Here is an 18,350-nt window from a genome sequence, read left to right on the forward strand (position 1 = left end):
AGAAAAGGGAAGGAACATTGGTGGGGAGGTGAGAGCAGAAGAATAGCCGCCTCTGAGGACCCGAGTTTCAGGTCTGTGTCCTCCCTGAAGACACGAATGAGCTCACAACCAATGAGGTGGAATCAGTTCCCACCTCCACCAGCACCCTGTCCTAGCAGAGCCCTGCTCTACATTGCCAGAGTCTGAAGACAGGACGTTCTTTTTTTTTAAACTTTTTATTCTGTATTGGGGTATAGCTGATTAATTAACAGTATTGTGATAGTTTCAGGTACTCAGCAAAGGGACTCAGCCATACATATGCAAGTATCCCTCCTCCCCAAACTCTCCTCCCTTCCGGGTTGCCACACAATGCTGAGCAGAGTTCTCTGTGCTATATAGTAGGTCCTTGTTGGTTATCCATTTTAAATATAGCAGTGTGCACCTGTCCATCCCAAGGGACATGCCTTATTAATTCTTCTTCCTACTCCCAGCCCTGAGCTTGGTGCTCAGTCAATGCTGTCATCATCTGTTGGGCTGAATTACAAGCTTCTCTTGCTCCTCCCACCAGACACAAGGCTCCTTGAGGGCATGGACCCTGTGCCTGACCCCTAGTCACGGTTAGACTCTGAAGGATGGCTTTTCTCAAGGTTGTGTGTTATTTTAGTTCACACCAAACCCTATGAGATTATCTCTCAGTGTTATTATCCCCACTTTACAGATAAGGAAACTGAGGCTGGGGCAGGTGGCCATCTTGCCTCCAGGTTTCCCGATACCCAGAGGGGCCAGGATTCAAGTCCCAGCTTCTATCTGCAAAGTCATGTGCTGAACCAATTAATGCCAATGAGAAGGACGCCTGTTCTTCATTTTATTGTATAATCTTGTAGGTTCATCCTTCTGCTGGTCCATCTCCTGACAGTTGGGTGGTTTTCCCCAAAGCATTTGCTCAGGTCAGCTATGCATAAAGTTTCCATAATCCATGCGTGGCTTGTCTAGGATAATGGTGATTGCTTAGGTGGCCAAGAGGAAGGCTCCCACAGCAGGAAATCACCCAAGGGGATTATTTACACAAGCTCATTAGCCCTGGGCTAAGGGACAGGAAGTGGTGGGTGAGCTCCAGTCCCCTGTACAGAGATGCTCAGCTCTGGCTTGCACTAGCTGTGTGTCCTTGAGTAAGTCACTTGCCCTCTCTGGGCAAAGGAGGCAATTTAAATGCATGTTCCTCCTAAAGGTCCTTTCCATGTAATAATAGCAGAGATGGAGAATGTGGTTTCTAGGGTCAAAAAGACTGGGTCAAACCTTGGCCTTGCTTCACCTTGACCTCTGACATCCCTTTACTTCCCTGAGGGAAGCTTCCCTTCTTCACTGAGCAGAGATTTTGGTGCCAGCCTCTGGGGACTGCAGTGAACAGGGGTAGAAAGGCAGGTTGTTGATAAACTGATAATCTCTTATGCAAATATGTAACCATCATCACTATCACTATTATTTCTGGAGCCTCTGTCTCCCAGGCTCTCTGAGCACGATGTCCACGGCTCCCTCCAGCAATGGGGTGTTTGTCGTCATCCCACCCAGCAACGCCAGCGGCCTCCGCTCGCCCCCAGCCATCCTGCCCACCTCCCTGTGCCAGCCTCCAGGGATCATGCAGTACGAGGAGCCGCCGCTGGGGGCGCAGACACCACGCGTCACCCAGCCACCAGACCTGCGGCCCGGGGAGACATTCCTGACCGGAGAGCCCAAGGCCTTGGGGGTAAGAACAACCTCTCCGACCACCTGGGGCATAGGTGCTGGGCAAGGACGGGGCACTCATGCACCTTGCAGATAATGTGCTACACTTAGTCGCTCAGTCGTGTCTGACTCTTTGCGACCCTATGGACTGCAGCTTGCCAGGCTCCTCTGTCCATGGGGATTCTCCAGTCAAGAATACTGGAGTGGGTTGCCATGCCCTCTTCCAGGGGATCTTCCCAATCTAGGGATCAAACCCAGGTCTCCTGCATTGCAGGTGGATTCTTTACTGTCTCAGCCACCAGGGCAGCAATTGGTAGATGCTTAGTGAGGACTTCAGGATGCAGCCATGCACCAGGCAGACAAGGACCATTCTGCAGAGCTGACAGAGAGTAAACCAGTGAACAAATGACTAAGATAACTCCAAATAAGGCGGTGAGGTTAAAAAATGACCATGGGGGAGGGGCAACACTAGCAAAGATGGACAGAGAGTTCTGTCTGGGGAGATGACATTGTAGCTAATAATCTAGATGCTGGGCTGAAGCCAGCCAAGTGAGGGGACAGAGACTGGCTCATCAGGTAGAGGAAACAGCAAGTGCAGAGGCCCTGAGGTGGCTTGTTCAAAGACAAAATAGAAGGTGGGCATGGCTGGAAGGTAATAAGCAGAGGAAGGAGGGAGATGAGATGAAGCTGAAGTGGTAGCCAGGGCTAGCTCTTGGCTCCTGCAGAGCTGACAGTCCAACCTCAGATAGCCTTGAGATATTGATCTCTTGGAGGGACAGTAAATAGACAGATAGATAGATACACATATTTATCTATATATTACATGCGGAGTGTCTTCAGCCTGTCCCTTGGCCTCAGTTTGTCCTAGTGGAAGATGAAAACATAGTTTAATTGATGATGGTGGTGATGACCACAATGATGACAACTCTCATTTACTGAGTGCCCCCGAGAGTTGTGCACACTGGGCCAAGGAATTTGCACTCATTGTCTCCTTAGGGTCTTATCACCACTTGTGAGACAGGGATCATAGTTCCCAATGGACAGATTAGAGAGCTTAGGCTCATCAACGCTAAGTCGCTGGCCCAAGGCTCGGGCTTGAATATGCTGGAACTTAGGAGCCTAAAGGCTACACCAGCTCCACTGGGGCAGGAATGGACTAGAAGCAGTGGACAAAGATGGTGGATCCATTGCCGGAGACTGGAAATCTCAGACCAGACTCTGAGAAACAATGACCCCCAAAGGGCTTTGCTGAGACAAATGCGAATTGCTGAAAAATATAAAAAGGAGAAGCTACATATAGGTTCTAGGGAGTGTCAGCCAGGGAGAATACTGGCTTTGGAGTTAGTTGGTTTTCCACTTCCTAGCTGGGAGACCTCGCACAAATTACTGAATATCTCTGAACCTCATTTTCCTCAACTTCCTCCTTTCTGAAATCAGGATAATAATTTTAGGATACCTACCTCATCACATTAGGGTTAAAAGAGATAATGTCTGTAAAATACCCAGCACATCACTTAGTGCAGACCAGCATTTGGTAAGTGGCAGCCGGTGTCTTACGAGGAGTAACTGGAGTAGCAGTGTTGATCCAGTAGCAGGGGAAGGACCGGAGGAGGAGAGCAGCCTTGGCAGCTGGGACGTGATGCCCCATAAAGGGCACAAAGAAGATGGAAGACATGTGACTGAAGAGAGAAGGAAAGAGAGGATTCCAGGGGTCACGCCTTTAAATGTACAAATGCTTGGCTCTTGTGTTAGGAAGACATACATATATATAGCACATGATCCTAAGATAGATTCTACAGCCTGAACTGCCCATATATGGACCACAGTGAGCACCTCATCACTAAGGGAGTCCATTTAGAAGTCAGGAGATGGATAGGCTTCCTGGATTAGGATCTTCCCTTGTAGCTCCGTCGGTGAAGAATATGCCTGTAATGCAGGAGACCCAGGTTTGATTCCTGGGTTGGGAAGATCCCCTGGAGAAGGAAATGGCAACCCACTCCAGTATTCCTGCCTGGAGAATTCCATGGACAGAGGAGCCTGGCGGGCTATAGTACATGGGGTCACAAGAGTTGGATACGACTTAGTGACTGAACCACCACCACCACCTGGATTAGACAGAGGCTGAGTTCAGCAGCCGTCAATGTCCCTTTCCACTCAGATTCAGTTGTTACCAGAACCATTCGGAAAACAGGGACTTCCCTGGTGGTCCAGTGGTTAAGAATCTGCCTTGTAAGGCAAGTGGACAAGGGATCAATTCCTGGTGGGGGAAGTAAGATCCCACAGCCTGCCTGCCACAATGACTGAGGCTTGTGCGCTTTGCAGTCTGCATGCTCCAACTACAGAATCCATGCTGCGTGATGAAGGATCCTGCATGCCTCAACCAAGACTCAAAGCAGCCAAATAAATAAATACTTTAAAACAAACAAAAAAACAGGAAAAAAAAACAAACAACCCACTTAGAAAGAAACGTGGCAGCATGAACCAGAAGCCCACATTGCTCTCATCCTTGGGAAAACCATCCCGCTTCTGAGAATGAATCAGTGGGGTGCTGGGAAACCACTCCTTTAATTAATTGATTAATCAATATAAAACCTAAGTCCTGAGTCCAGCTGGTAGGCAGCAGCTCCTGCACGTGACTGGGATGCACCAATGACACTCCAATGAGAAAAACACCCAAGGAGATATTTGGGCAGGCTGCAGGGGCACAAGGAAGGAAGCGGTGAGGCAGTCAGCGCAGGGAATGATGAGCCATTGACACGAGGGCTAAGAAACCAAGTAGCAACACAGTATGCTTGAGACCTGGTCAGAACAAAAGGCAAACCCGTGGAGACATGGAAACAGAAGGGTGGGTCCTGAAAGCTGTGGGGAACTGGCTTTCCATCTTAAAATACCGTGTCTTTCACAGTTGTTATAATGATGTCTCCTTAAAAGAAGGGAATCTGAGTTGATTTCCGAGTTGCTGAAGGTTCAAAGCGGGACTGCAGGGCCCTGCACGCTCTCCTCTGCGGCCGGCAGGGGGCGGTGTGGAGCCCGCCGCGCCCGCCTGGCTGAGCCGCCGTCCGCTCCCCGCAGACCGTCCAGATTCTCATCGGCCTTATCCACCTGGGCTTTGGCGGCGTGCTGCTCATGGTCCGCCGCGGCCATGTGGGGATGCTCTTCATCGAAGGCGGCGTCCCCTTCTGGGGAGGAGCCTGCGTGAGTGCCTGGGCCATCTGGGCGGGGGGCTGTGCCCAGGCTCACCCTCCACCACATTCTCCTGGGCACAGCTGCTCCTGGGTGGGGGCCTGAGCCTAAATCTAACTCTCAACCACAAATCCTAATCATGACCTGACTGAGACCCCACTCCCGTGTGTGAAAAGCTCCCAGAATAGAGCTTAGCCTGCTCCCCCCAAAAGAGGATGGAATGAAGGAGATGAAGGCAGGGGCTAAGGACACTAAACACCTGTAGTTACTCGGCTTCCTTCCTTCAAACTTCAAAGTGTTTTGATTGTTTATTTGCTAAGTGTCCATCTTCCCAAATTAGAATAGAAGCCTCATGAGGGCAGAGATCTTGTCTGTCTTATTCAACTCTGCTAGGATCTTGCCACATGCCTGCTGCTCAGGAAATGTCTGATGAGTGAATGTCTAAAGGAGCAATGCCTTCCCTATCGATGACACAATGTCAATGAAAACATTCATCTTGCAAGCCATGGCCCTAGTTCCCTGGACAGGGGCCCCTAGTAACCATGGGACACCCTCACAGAGCGATCCCAAGTGCCTGGCCAGGAGGCCAAGAAGGTGGCATCCAGGAGGCTGCTGGCCTCTCCCTGATACCCATGGCCTTGACAGTGCCAGGCATGGTGTGCCCTGCCCAGTGTCCTGGCTGAAGCCTCACTAGGATACCCACTTCCCCACACAGTTCATCATCTCGGGGTCCCTCTCAGTGGCAGCCGAGAAGAACCACACCAGTTGCCTGGTAAGTCTGAATGGGAGACCGGGAGTGAGGGTGGGGCCACAGTCAAGCTCCACTCTGCTCTGCCTCCAAAGATGCTCCTTCAGCAAGCACTCCATAGGGGGCTGCTGGAGGCCAGGCATGGGACAACACCCAGACAGCCAGACACAGTCCCTGCCCTACCTACAGAAGAGACGAAACCAAGACGCACTTTCAGTATACCCTAAGAGGCAGAAAGTGAAGGTCCACAGATGAAGTGCTCATGGCCCAGAGAAAGGGATGAGGCAAAAAGCCCTCCTGAACAGGAGATGGCTGAGCTGGGCCTTGGTGGGCATGTAGGATTGAGAAATCCTGAAGGAAGAGCATGAGGATGCAAGGAGGGACTGTGGGCAGGGTCACCGTGGAAACTATGTGTGACTCCACTTGACCAGGGCAAAAGTCTTGGAAGGGAAGTGCAGAGAAGTTAGAGATGCACTGGGTCGACATCTCAGACAGCTCCATGCCTTCTGCGGGTGATTGCGGGGGCGGGGGGGGGGGCGGGCAGGGGGCTATGGAGGCTTTGGATAGGAGAGTGTTGAGCATCGCACCAGAGTCAAGTCCCTGCCCTCATGGAGCTTATATTCTAATGTCTGGTAAGACACCCCCCACCCCCACCTAAAACAAAACAAAAAACACAGATAAGGTCTTTACAGAGTGAAAAGTGCTGAACAAAGCCCAGGGATAATATGAGGGATTCTGCTCGGCTGGGAGAGTCTGCAGACCCTGAGCAGGTGTCGCTGAGCCATTGTTCAGAGGGCAGCAGCCACACAGGAGCCTGGAGACCAGTATCCCAGACTAGAGGATGAGAAGGGGCCAGGACTTCAGATTACAGCAAACCAGGGGCTGAATGGGAGGAACTAAGCCGAGAGGGAAAGGTGGGGAGACACTTGTGGTTGGGTCAAGTTTAAGGGCAGTGGGAGGGCACTGAGGTTGGAGCCCAGGGTTTGGGCAGAAGTGAAAATGTTTGTTGCTCAGTTGTGCCCTACTCTTTGTAACCTCATGGACTGTAGCCCACAAGGCTCCTCCGTTCATTGAATTCTCCAGGCAAGAATACTGGAGTGGGTTGCCATTCTCTTCTCCAGGGGATCTACCTCACCTAGGAATTAAAGCTGGGTCTCCTGCATTACAGGCAGATCTTTTACTGTCTGAGCCACCAGGGAGCAGGAGAATCAGTGCTCTGTTTACACTCCTGAGAGCTGCTGGGTGGAGAATGGATTGTAATAGGACAGGACTGGACACAGGGAACCCTCAGATCAAACCTATACCCCGCCGCCCCCAGGCTGTAAAGTCTGGACGAGGGCGGGGAGAGAGGGCTGATTTACTCTGCCCCGTGCTCACAGCACCTTGGACAGTGTCTGGCAGGCACCAGAAGTTTGCAGGATTATCATCAGTTAATTGATTATGTGTAAGGCTGCTCTGACCTCAACGACCTCCTCCCTGTCATCCAAAAAGAGAGGAGTTGGGGTCTTTGAACCTGAGCAAATCCTGCAGTCCCCAGCCCACCCATGAGTGGTCCCCACTTTAAGGCTAGGGCTGTTTAACCAGAAGGCTTCAGCTAGTGGGTCAAAAGAGCATCAGATTCCAGCAGCATGGGGAGGGTGACCCCTGAGCCATCGCTTGGACCACCCAGGGGTCCACTTGTCCCAAGTCCAGAGCCTCCGGATGAGGACGAGGCCTGGACCTTCGCTCCCCAGACCTCAGGCTCACAGCCCCTGCGTCTCCCCTAACTGGTGCCCCGCAGGCGTCTGCAGTGCTTGCTCTGCCAGCCCCTGCCTGGGCCCACGTGGAACTGACCCCAACACCTCTCCCAACCTCAGTGTCCATAGCAGAGGGCCTCCCCCGATCCCTGCCCGTTGGGTAGCTGCACCTTCAGGATGCTCGGCCTGAGGGGTGGAGCATAGTAATGGGTGGGCAAGGAGCCTCTGCAGGCCCCACTTAGGGAGGCCAGGAAGGAGGTCGAGCCCCTTTTCCAGCAGCTTCCAAGAAGAGGATGCAAGGTAAGGGGGGGTGGGGTGGTCAACAGGGCCATTCGCCTGAGGTCCCCAGGGAAGGACAGGAGGAAAGGAGGTCAAGGAGGACGCAGGTATGGGCATGGGTGTGAGGACCTGCTGTGGGAGGCTCCGGGGGCAGAGCTGTGGCCTCCTGTCCCTCCTCCTCCTCCCGCCTCCCCTCTCCCCTCCTTCCCCTCCATCTCTTCCCCTGCAGGTGAGGAGCAGTCTGGGGACCAACATTCTCAGCGCCATGGCGGCCTTTGCAGGGACGGCCATTCTGCTCATGGATTTTGGTGTCACTAACTGGGTGTGTTGTCCGACGTCCCCAGGAGTGGGAAAACTTGAAGAAGAGCAACAGCCACATCCAGGAGGAGGCACGGGTGGGGGGAAGGGATGTTGTAGGGCCCTGGGCATCAGCAGAGCCTGCCAATCCCAAGAGACCCCCAGGTGTATATGGACCCCAGGACCCTACGTCAAGGGTGGGCGTAGTTGGGGGGAGGGGGCGGGTCGCGGAGAAGCAATCTTGAGTTCAAGGGAGAGTACCTGTGTTCAAGGGAGAGTACGTGTCACGCAGCAGGGGGACCCGCTCCAGCTCTGTATGATCTGGGGCACGTTATACTCGCTGCTCTGGGCCCCCTTTCCTCCTCTGTTCTAGAATTCTCGGCTGGCCTTGACTGTGGGTTTTGGTCCCCAGGATGTGGGCAGGGGCTATTTGGCCGTGCTTACCATCTTCACCATACTGGAGTTCTTCATTGCAGTCATTGCCACCCACTTTGGGTGCCAAGCCACTCGCGCCCAAGCTCACGCGGTGAGTGCCTCACACCGCGCCCCGCCCCCCGCCCCAGCCCTGCAAAGAGCGCCCCACTCATACATCCGGGAACTCAGAGGCGTTTCCGCGGGAAGGTTTTCCTCGTGGGTGGCCACGGGGGCGCGCCAGCATCAAGGGACCTGCTGCTCTTTGCGCCGGGACGCGGAGCCCTGGAAGGCGGGCTCTGGGGACGAGGGAGATCGCTGTCGGGGATGATTGGGACCCTCCAGAAGTTCACGGGTCAAGAGAAGTGGGCATCAGGAAGGGCAGCACGACTCGGGTGGGCATGGACCGCCGTCTTCCCCAAACTGGAGGACAGTGTAGACAGAGAGGGGATGGAGGAAGGGCCTCCGTGACAAGGGAACCAGTTGGATGTCAGCCTCCGCGGAAACAAACATGCAGGCCATAGTACGGGCGGGGGCGGGGTGGGGGTCCCCCTTGGGAGGTGGGTTTGTGCAAAACGAGGTGTGGAGCTGTTGAAAGTCTGAGCAGAGGCCTGTACGCTCAGAGAGGAGGGTGAGTAGAGTGGGGCTCAGGGAAATCAATCTAGAGGGTTTGCCCACTGTGGGGGCAGGGTGCGGGGCGGAGAGGTAGGGGTTGGAGGTAGGGAAGCCGTCGCAAAGAGGCTGCAGGGATGTCGGCGCTGTGGTATCCAAGCCTTGAACCAGTGTAGGGCTGTCCAGAGACAAAGAAATCCAGAACCTTAGTTCCTAGAGAAATGAGACTCCTGTCGGTTTCGCTGCTGTACCTCCAATGCCCAGATGATAGTTGACCTCAGCAAATACTTTTTGGAAATTTAGTTGAACTGATGAGTGGGGCCAGTTCATCCTTGGAGCGTTCACTACTAGGGCGCTGTTCTCACAATACCCACAAGAGGGCACTATTGCAACAGCTCCCTGAAGGCGCCGGAGCCACCAGGATTGCCGGTGTTTGTTCTCTTTTGCTTTGCAGCCTGTGATTTTCCTGCCGAATGCCTTCAGCACAGACTTCAACATCCCCAGTCCCGCAGCCTCTCCTCCCCCCGCCTACGATAATGTGGCATATATACCCAAGGAATCTTCAGAGTAGACGGTCGCTCCGGGGGTTGGAGCCCAGCCTCCCTCACTTTCCCCTGTCCCCCTTCCCCTCTCCCCACATTCCTCCACCCGCCCCACCCCACCATCCCGGGCGAGCCTCTCCCCACCCTCGCCTTGTTTATCTGGTGGCAGCCCGCCGCCCCAGTCCTCTCATGGTGTGGTACCGAGTGGAGTCCCTGGGGATGTCTGTCCCACACATTTCCCTCAGTGGTTTATTTCCTAAAAAAGCTAGTTGATGTCAAGGGTATGTGTCCCTCTGCTCCCTGGGCCCCGCCCTTCATCAGAAAATGCCTCCTGATACCGCCCTGGATTTCTCTCTACGCATTTTGGAAACCCTGGCTTCGCTGGGACACGGGTTCAAGGGCCACCCTGGCCCTCAGGCCTTGGGACAGTCATTAAGCTCAGAGAGCCCAGAATCCTCCAGAAGGAAGAACTGAGTCCAGCTGCAGAGGTCACAGAGCCAAACGGCGGTGGCTTGGCCTCTGGTCACCAGGCCCCAGGACCAGCTCTATAATCTGCTGCCATGTCTTCAGGCCTCAGTTTTCCCGCCCGGAAAAGAAAGTGTTGAACCAGATGACATTTAAGACACTTACAGCTCCCCATGGGCTCCCAGAAGTCTAAAGTCTAAGTCAGGCATGTCCTCTGACCCCAACTGCCTGCAGAACTGTTTGGAGGCCCTATTGCCTCAGCCCTGCACACCCTCCAGGGCTGGAGAGGTTGCAAGGGAGGCCTGAGACCAGCCCATGGCACCCTGGTCAGCGTCCGCAGGCGGCAGCTGTGGGGGCCCCCTCCCCTGGGAGGCTCAGGACCTCCCCTGGCCTCTCAGTGCTCCCTCTCTCACCCCCCGCCCGCAGCCTGAGGAGAAAGCCACCTCTGAAGGTATGTTGAGTTGGGCTGGGTCTCCAGGCCAAGGGGACAGTTCCACCTGGTATTTAGAGGCCCTGGCAGGTGGCTTGTCTCTCATACCACAGAGGGAAATAAACTGTGCTTACAACTTGATCTGGTCTCATAGCAATGACTGTTTTGTTTTGTTTTTAACTTTGGGGGCTTTAAAGGGTTGTCCCATATTGATCAGGAGACCTGGGGAATTGTCTTACCGTCATAGCAAAAGGGCATCTCTGGATGCTGGGCTCTGTGTGGTGTGATCCTTACCCTTGTTCTGTCCCCACCTGAGCCTAACTAAGCAGGCATTCATGTCCCCACTCTACCACTGAAGACAGGGAAACTGAAGAGGTTAAATCATGTGCCCGGGGCCACCAAGCTAGTAAAAGTCAGTGCCAGAATCTGAACCCCGCTTCATCTGACCTCAGGGTCTGTGCTCTTACCATACGGCTCCCCAGAGTCCAAACCCAAGTGCATTCCACAAACTCCTTCCCCTCCCTCCTCCTGTTTCTTCATCCCAGAGACTGGGGCAGGACTGCATTTCTCAGCACCCTGCTTCTTCATTTAACAAACTTCTGCTCCGTCTTCAAAACCCTATTTTAATGTTTCTTCTTCCATGAGGTCTTCCCAGAGGAAGTAGTCAGCTAGGTGGCTAAGTGATAATGAGTCACAGAGTGGAGATGACAGTGGGGTAAGAAGGGCCCCCTTTTAAGGAGTCCCTCCATCCTGGGGTCATGCATGTGCAGAGTTGGGTGGGGATCACAACAGAATTTGGCTTCAAAATCAAGAGCAGAACTTGAGGACATAGAGCTGAGAGTTGAAGACCCCACACTATAAAGTTGGGAGAAATGTGTTGGTATATTTAAGAATGGTTTTCCTGCCACACATAGAGGAGATTAGAGACTTTTCTGAATTGAGGGGAGATGTTTGGAGAGAGGAGCGAGAAAGAGGAGGAAGAGAAGGCTTAGCCCCAGGCTGGGATTTTACCATCTCTGTGCCCTGTTAACTAAATTCCACAGAGACAGCCAAAACCCACAGATCAATTAGGAGGAATCAAAGAACTGATGCTTCTTCACATCCCAGGCCATAACATGAGGAGACGGCAAGGCCCCTAGAGATGCCCCATGTCCAGACAGCATGGAGCCAGAATGTGGAGTTGAGATGGCCAAGGGTGTGCCTGGTGACATGACATGGAGCCCTACACTCCCATGTGGGTATGAATAAAAGCATCAAAAAGCTTCCCGTGTCCCCCAGGGGAAAACACAAAAGGCTAAGAGGGCTGACGTGCAATGTGGGTTGTATGAGACTGAAGCATAACAGTAAATAAGAGTGGAGACAGTGGCCACCATGCAAAACCAGCAAGGAAGATCATGCTTCTGGACTGGAAGTCAGGGGAAGTGACTGAGTTACCTTAACTGGCAATATTAAGTTCTGCCACTGAGAGGAAATGGGAGCTGGAGACATAATTACCAACGAAGCAGAAGAATTCTGAAAACTACTAAAGAGACATTAATGATGATCTAAATAAATGAAGAGCCATACTATGTTCACAGATTGGAAAGCTCAAAATTTTGTTAAAATGACATTTATCTCCAAATTTTCCTGTAGACCTCATACATTCCCATTCAAAATTCCAATAGATTTATTTGGGGAGAAATTGACAAGCTAATTCTAAAGTTCATAAGGAAAGTCTAAAATATTCATAAGGATCTAAAATATTCAAGAAAACCATAAAGAAAAACAAAGTTGGAGGACTTAAATTATTAGATTTCAAAACTTACTATAATGCAATAATAACCAAGACAGCATAGTTTTTAGTGACTAGACAATTAGATCAATGGAGTTCAGAAACAGACCCTCACCTATATAGTTCACTTGATTTATGACAAAGTCTCCACTGCAACTCAGTGGACAAATATATTCTTTTCAATAAATTATGCTGAAGCAATTGGATTTGGTTATAGGGAAAAAATGAAACACAATTCCTACATCACATACCATACATAAAAATTAAGTCAAGATGGGTCATAGACCTAAATTTTACAACATAAAAGGAGTTTCTTTAAAAAAAAAAAAAAAGAAGAAACTATCTTCAGTACTTTGGGATAAGCAAGGATTTTTCAAATTGGACACACACACACACACACAAAACTAATCATAAAAGAAAAGATTTTGAAATTAGTGTTTAATAAAATTAAGAACTTCTATTTATTAAAAATAAGTATGAAAGTGCTCTACAGCATGAAAAGAGATTTTAAAACACATAATATCTGACAGAGGACTTGAATACAAAATATGTAAATAGCTCCTAAAATTAAATAAGAAAAAAGGAGGCAACTTAATTTAAAATGGACAAGGAACCTGCACAGGCACTCTGCAGAAAAAGATCTCAGAATGACCAATAAGTGTGTTCAACATCTTTAGCCACTGGAAAAATACAAAGCAAAAACCACAAAGAGCTAGCCCAACTTGCCAAAATGGCTGAAATTTTAAAAGACTGACTACTCAGATGTTGATGAATTTGGGGAGCTCATCTTATAGATTGCTGATGGGAGTATGTTTTGATGCCGCCACTTTGGGGGAAAAAAATGTTTCACAGGATCTGTTAAAGCATACAGTATAACCTAACAGTTCTGTTGTCAGATGTACACCCAACAGAAGTGAGTGAATATATCTATCAAACCAGACATATACACGAGTTTGTTATGACAGCTCTACTCATAAAAGGCAAAAACTTGAAACATCTCAAATGTTCATCCACAATAGAATAGGTAAGCAAATCGTGATATGTTCATTAAAAATCTTTCCGGATCAAGAAGATCCCCTGGAGAAGGGAACAGCTATCCACTCCAGTATTCTTGCCGGGAGAATTCCATGGATAGAGGGCCCTGGCTGGCTGTAGTCCATGGGGTACTATGGACTCCTCTATGCACATGTTCTCCTCTATGCACTGGACTCACCTCTATGAACTCTACACATCCCCTGGGTGATCTTATCCACTGCTCTCACTTCATTTCATGGTTTATTCAGTAGGTGCTTATTGGCTGTGTATCCAGGCTCTGAGGATGACAGACATCAGCAAAATCCCTGATCTCATCTATCCCCATCCTGACCATTCCCAAATCCCTGTCTTCTACCCAGAGCTCTTCTCTGAGAGCTTCAGCATCTATTTTCACTTTCCACTGCAGTGAAACTCACATCATTTATCAATCAATGTTGCTACAGACTTGGCGGCTTCCCAAGACAAAATGTGAGAATCATTCTTAGTTTCTGCTCTGCCTCAGCCCCAAGTGTAACCGTGTCCCACTGATTCTCATTGTTCTAGCTTTCTCAACTCAGTCCCCATCCATCTTCCTTCCCAGTACCTGTGAACCACCATTATCTTTCACCTGCATCGTGGCATCAGAACCCTAACTTCTGTCCTCAGACCCAAGCTAGGTCAGCCCATATCTGAACTAGATACAGCCCGAGAGATTTTAAATACAAAAGCGTTATTGCTTTGCCTAAAACTCCAGTACTTTGGCCACGTCATGCGAAGAGTTGACTCATTGGAAAAGACTCTGATGCTGGGAGGGATTGGGGGCAGAAGGAGAAGGGGACGACAGAAGATGAGATGGCTGGATGGCATCACTGACTCGATGGACGTGAGTCTGGGTGAACTCTGGGAGTTGGTGATGGACAGGGAGGCCTGGTGTGCTGCGATTCATGGGGTCGCAAAGAGTCGGACATGACTGAGCGACTGAGCTGAACTGAACTGAAAGTCAGTAGGAGCTCTCCTCACCCTCAGGCTAAAGTCTAAGATGCTCTTGGAAGGTTTATAGAACCAGCTCACTCACTTCTGCAGCCTTGACTCTGCCTGCCTCTTACACTTCACCCAGCAGCCATACTGAACTTCTGTGACACCCCTCTGTTCCCTGCCTGCCCCCCACTCTCCTATTTGTCCCACTTAGCTTCACCCCTCCTTAAGACCTCGGTGTAGACACCACTTCCTCCAGGAAGCCTTACTGGCTCATCCTGGGCTCTCAGCACACCTGCATATCTAGGGTCCCATCCCCACCCTCCAGACTATCACCTGTCTCCCTGGTCATCATCACCACTGCATCCCATCAGGTTCCTATCACTGCTGGGACCAATTACTATAGTGGACAGGAAACTGATAGAATGCAATGGTGAAGACGATCAGGGAGACAGATGATAGTCCGGAGGGGCAAGGACAGGACCCGAGATATGCAGGTGTGCTGAGAGCCCAGCACAGGGCCTGTAATGCAGGAGACTCGGGTTCAAATCCTGGGTCCGGAAGATCCTCTAGAGAAGGGAATGGCAACCCACACCAGTATTCTTGCCTGGAGAATCCCATGGACAGAGAAGCCTGATGGGCTACAGTCCATGAGGTCACAAAGAGTCGGACACAACTGAGCAACTAATACTTTCCCACTTCCTGGAGGTCAGGAAGTCTGCAAGTCTACTGGTAGGGCTGAATTTCTTGGGGAGACTCTGGAGAGGAATTCATTTTCTCTCATTTTCTAGCCTTGAGGGGCTGACACATTCCTTGGCTTCTGACCCCCTCCTCCATCTTTAAAGCCAGCAGCATAGCCCTGCCAATCTTTCTCACTGACCCTGATTCTCTTGTATCCCTCTTATAAGGACCCTTGGGATACAAGGGCTTCCCAGATAGTGTTATTGGTAAAGAACCTGCCTCCAGGGCAGGAGACATAAGAGATGCAGGTTCGATCCCTGGGTTGGGGAAGATCCCCTGGAGGAGGAAATGGCAACCTACTCCAGTATTCTTGCCTGGATAATCCCCAAGGACAGAGGAGCGTGCTGGGCTACAGTCCAAAGGATTGCAAGGACTGACAATCAGACACCACTGAAGCGACTTAGCACACACACCTGTGATTACATGGGACCCACCAGACAAGCCAGGATAACCACCCCTTCTCAAGGCCCTTAACTTAATCCCTCTGCAAATCCCTTTTACTGTGGTAGGTGACATATTCACAGGTTCCAGCGATCGAGGCGTGGACATCTTCGGGGCCATTATTCTATGGACCACAACCTCCCAGCTCCTCAAAGACGGCAGTGTCTTGTTCAGCCCTGGCCCCCTAGCACATGGCACAGTGCCTGGCCGGTGGCAAGTGCTTGTTAAAGGTTTTATAAATGAGTGGATCAGTTAATAAATAAGGGTGTGAGGTTTTTGTGTGTGTGTGTGTGTTATATGTTGTACGTAAGTAAAAGTGGTGAAGCAGAAGCCTCTAGCCCAGTGAAAAGCCACAGGTTCTGGAAAAACTTCATCCCATGAACTAAAGTTGTGCGTGTTGAGTGGGCGCATCTGATCTATAAAAGAACCTGGCATCCAGACCCCAATTAGATGGTTATTTTGAGTCTACCTACTATCTAGCTAGGTGAGTTAGCCTACCATCTTCTCAGACTGTTGGCTTTCTGAGTAAAGTTTCTTCCTTGCCTCAACCCCTCATTTCTCAGATTCATTGGCCTGTCACAGTGAGCAGAGAGATATTGGACTCGGTAACAGAAGAGAGATTTGAACTCAGGCAGTCTGGGGCCCAGAGTCAGCTCTGAAGTCAGCAAGTGTAGTGTAGGTGACTATCCAGGGTGCCACTTGGCTCTGCATCACTTCTCTGCCCCCACCCCCACTCCCACCTGGCATTAACAGCACAGAGAGAGAAGCCAGAGGGAAAAAGAGGAGCCTAGGGTGGGAGGTGAGAGTGGTCAACTAAGGCTTCCCTGGTGGTTCAGACGGTAAAGAATCTGCTGCAATACAGGAGACCCAGGTTCTATCCCTGGGTTGGGAAGATCGCCTGGAGAAGGAAGTGGCAACCCACTCCAGTATCAGTATTCTTGCCTGGGAAATCCCACGGACAGAGAAGCCCAGAGGGCTACAGTCCATGGGGTCACAAAGAGTCAGACGTGACTGAAGCAACTGACACTAAAAGAAGGGAGCTGAGGACGGTCAAAGCCCGCCCGTACCTCCTTCACCACAACCACCTGGTCAAGAGTCTGCTCACCTCCCAGAATGCGGCCACCAAGCTGGGGCAGCATGCGGACGGGGTGCCAGGCAGAGTGAGACAGCTCCACCCTCCAGCCTAATGCAACTTATGTGTCTGGATCCTGAGTCAAGCAAATCAAAGGTCACAAGATGTTGATGAGACAGTCAGAGAACTTTGAACACTGAGTAGATATTCGATATGCAGTAAGTAGCAAGAACTGGGAGAAAAAGAGGTTTTCCTGCCTTCCGGTGTTGAACTTTTCCTCCAAGAGGGCTGCCATCTAACCTAGCACAGAGCTCTGCACGGCTGCAGGGCAAGCGCATCGCCCAGAAACAGGCCCCTTGCAGCAGCAGGTCTTCACCGGTTTTAACTTTTCAGTTGTGACATGTGGTCATACTTATTTTTAGAGTACTTATCTTTTAAATGGGCTTCCCCAGTGGCTCAGCTGGTAAAGAATCCGCCTGTAATGTGGGAGACCTGGATTCGATCCCTGGATTGGGAAGATCCCCTGGAGAAGGTAACAGGTACCCGCTCCAGTATTCTGGCCTGGAGAATTGCATGGACTATACAGTCCATGGGATCGCAAAGAGTTGGACACAACTGAGTGACTTTCACTATATTTTAAATACTAAAATGTTTGAGGCTTCCCAGTGGCTCAGTGGTAAAGAATCTGCCTGCAATGCAAGAGATGGAGATTCAGTCCCTGGGTCAGGGAGAGCCCCTGGTGGAGGAAATGGCAACCCATTCCAGTATTCTTCCCTGGAGAATTCTCATGGACAGAGAAGCCTAAAGGGCAACTGTCCTTGGGGTCACAAAGAGTCAGACATGACTGAAGTGACTCAATGATCCAGGGTGGCCACTTGGCTCTGCATCACTTCTCTGTGTGATTTAGCACGCACACATGCCAAAAATATTTCCAAATAAAACGGAAGGATATCTGAGCTTTGTTTACCACTGGGAAGGAGTGGGAATAGAGAAAGAAGATTCAGAGAGCTGACAATTGTCATGGGAATTGACAGGGCCATTCTCTCTACTTTGTGAATTATTGAAATTTTCCAGAATTAAAAAGTCTTTTAGGGATGTCTCTGGTTGTCCAGTGACTAAGACTCCACACTCCCAATGCAGGGTCCCTGGGTTCCATCCCTGGTCAGAGAACTAGATCCCACATGCTGCAACTAGATTCCCCATATTGCAACTAAGACCCAGGGCAGCCAAATTAATTAATAAATACTTTTTAAAAAGACTTTTAAAAAAGTCTTCTGACCTGCACAATTGTCAACATTTTACTTTCCAAAGGAAATTTGCAACTATAAGGAAAGACATGTGGAAGTTGCTAAGAGCTTCACTTGCGTGGGTCTGGGGGATGGGAAGGACTTGACAGCTCATCTGGGCCATGAAGCAGGAGGTGGGGCCAGGACAGAAAATATCCAAAGTCTAACGTTGTAAAGATGTTCCGATCTTCTGGCGCTGTCTCCGTGGGACTGAGGCAGATCCAGAGGGCACAACCTGGCTGGAGCTCAGAGCAGAGGTCCCGGGCCAGGTAAGTGGACCCCACAGTGTAAACAAGGAAAGAGGGTCTCCCATCAGGTTATCTACAAGTGGAGCCTGAGACGAGGATTTGGCATAACTGGCTTATGAGGGAGTAGTCTCAGGAGTTCAAGAAAACTCCAGGGGTTGGTGATGGACAGGGAGGCCTGGCGTGCTGCAGTCCATGGGGTCGCAAAGAGTTGGACATGACTAAGCGACTGAACTGAACTGAAATGAATCTCAGGAGAAGAGCAGGGGAAGAAGGACAGGGCAGGGGAAATAAGCCAAGGACAGAGGTGGTTTCAGCGGATCCCGCTGGTGTCGATTCAGAAGCACAGACTGGGTCTCACCATCAGGCCAGGGGGTAGGCCTTTTCTACCCCATGCCAGC

The 18,350-nt window shown here is 50.7% G+C and overlaps 1 protein-coding gene across 1 annotated transcript; it reads left to right on the forward strand.

Annotated features, from left to right (window-relative positions):
• The first annotated feature begins 1,498 nt into the window (after positions 1-1,498).
• Positions 1,499-9,538, forward strand: MS4A15 (membrane spanning 4-domains A15). The gene is made up of 6 exons (XM_005902958.2): positions 1,499-1,723; positions 4,774-4,896; positions 5,600-5,656; positions 7,877-7,969; positions 8,357-8,470; positions 9,422-9,538. Exons 1-6 carry the CDS (start codon positions 1,499-1,501, stop codon positions 9,536-9,538), a joined length of 729 nt encoding a protein of 242 aa, XP_005903020.2.
• The last annotated feature ends 8,812 nt before the right edge of the window (positions 9,539-18,350 follow it).

The sequence above is a fragment of the Bos mutus genome, chromosome 29 (genome assembly GCF_027580195.1).
Source record: "Bos mutus isolate GX-2022 chromosome 29, NWIPB_WYAK_1.1, whole genome shotgun sequence".
Lineage (NCBI taxonomy): Eukaryota > Metazoa > Chordata > Mammalia > Artiodactyla > Bovidae > Bos > Bos mutus.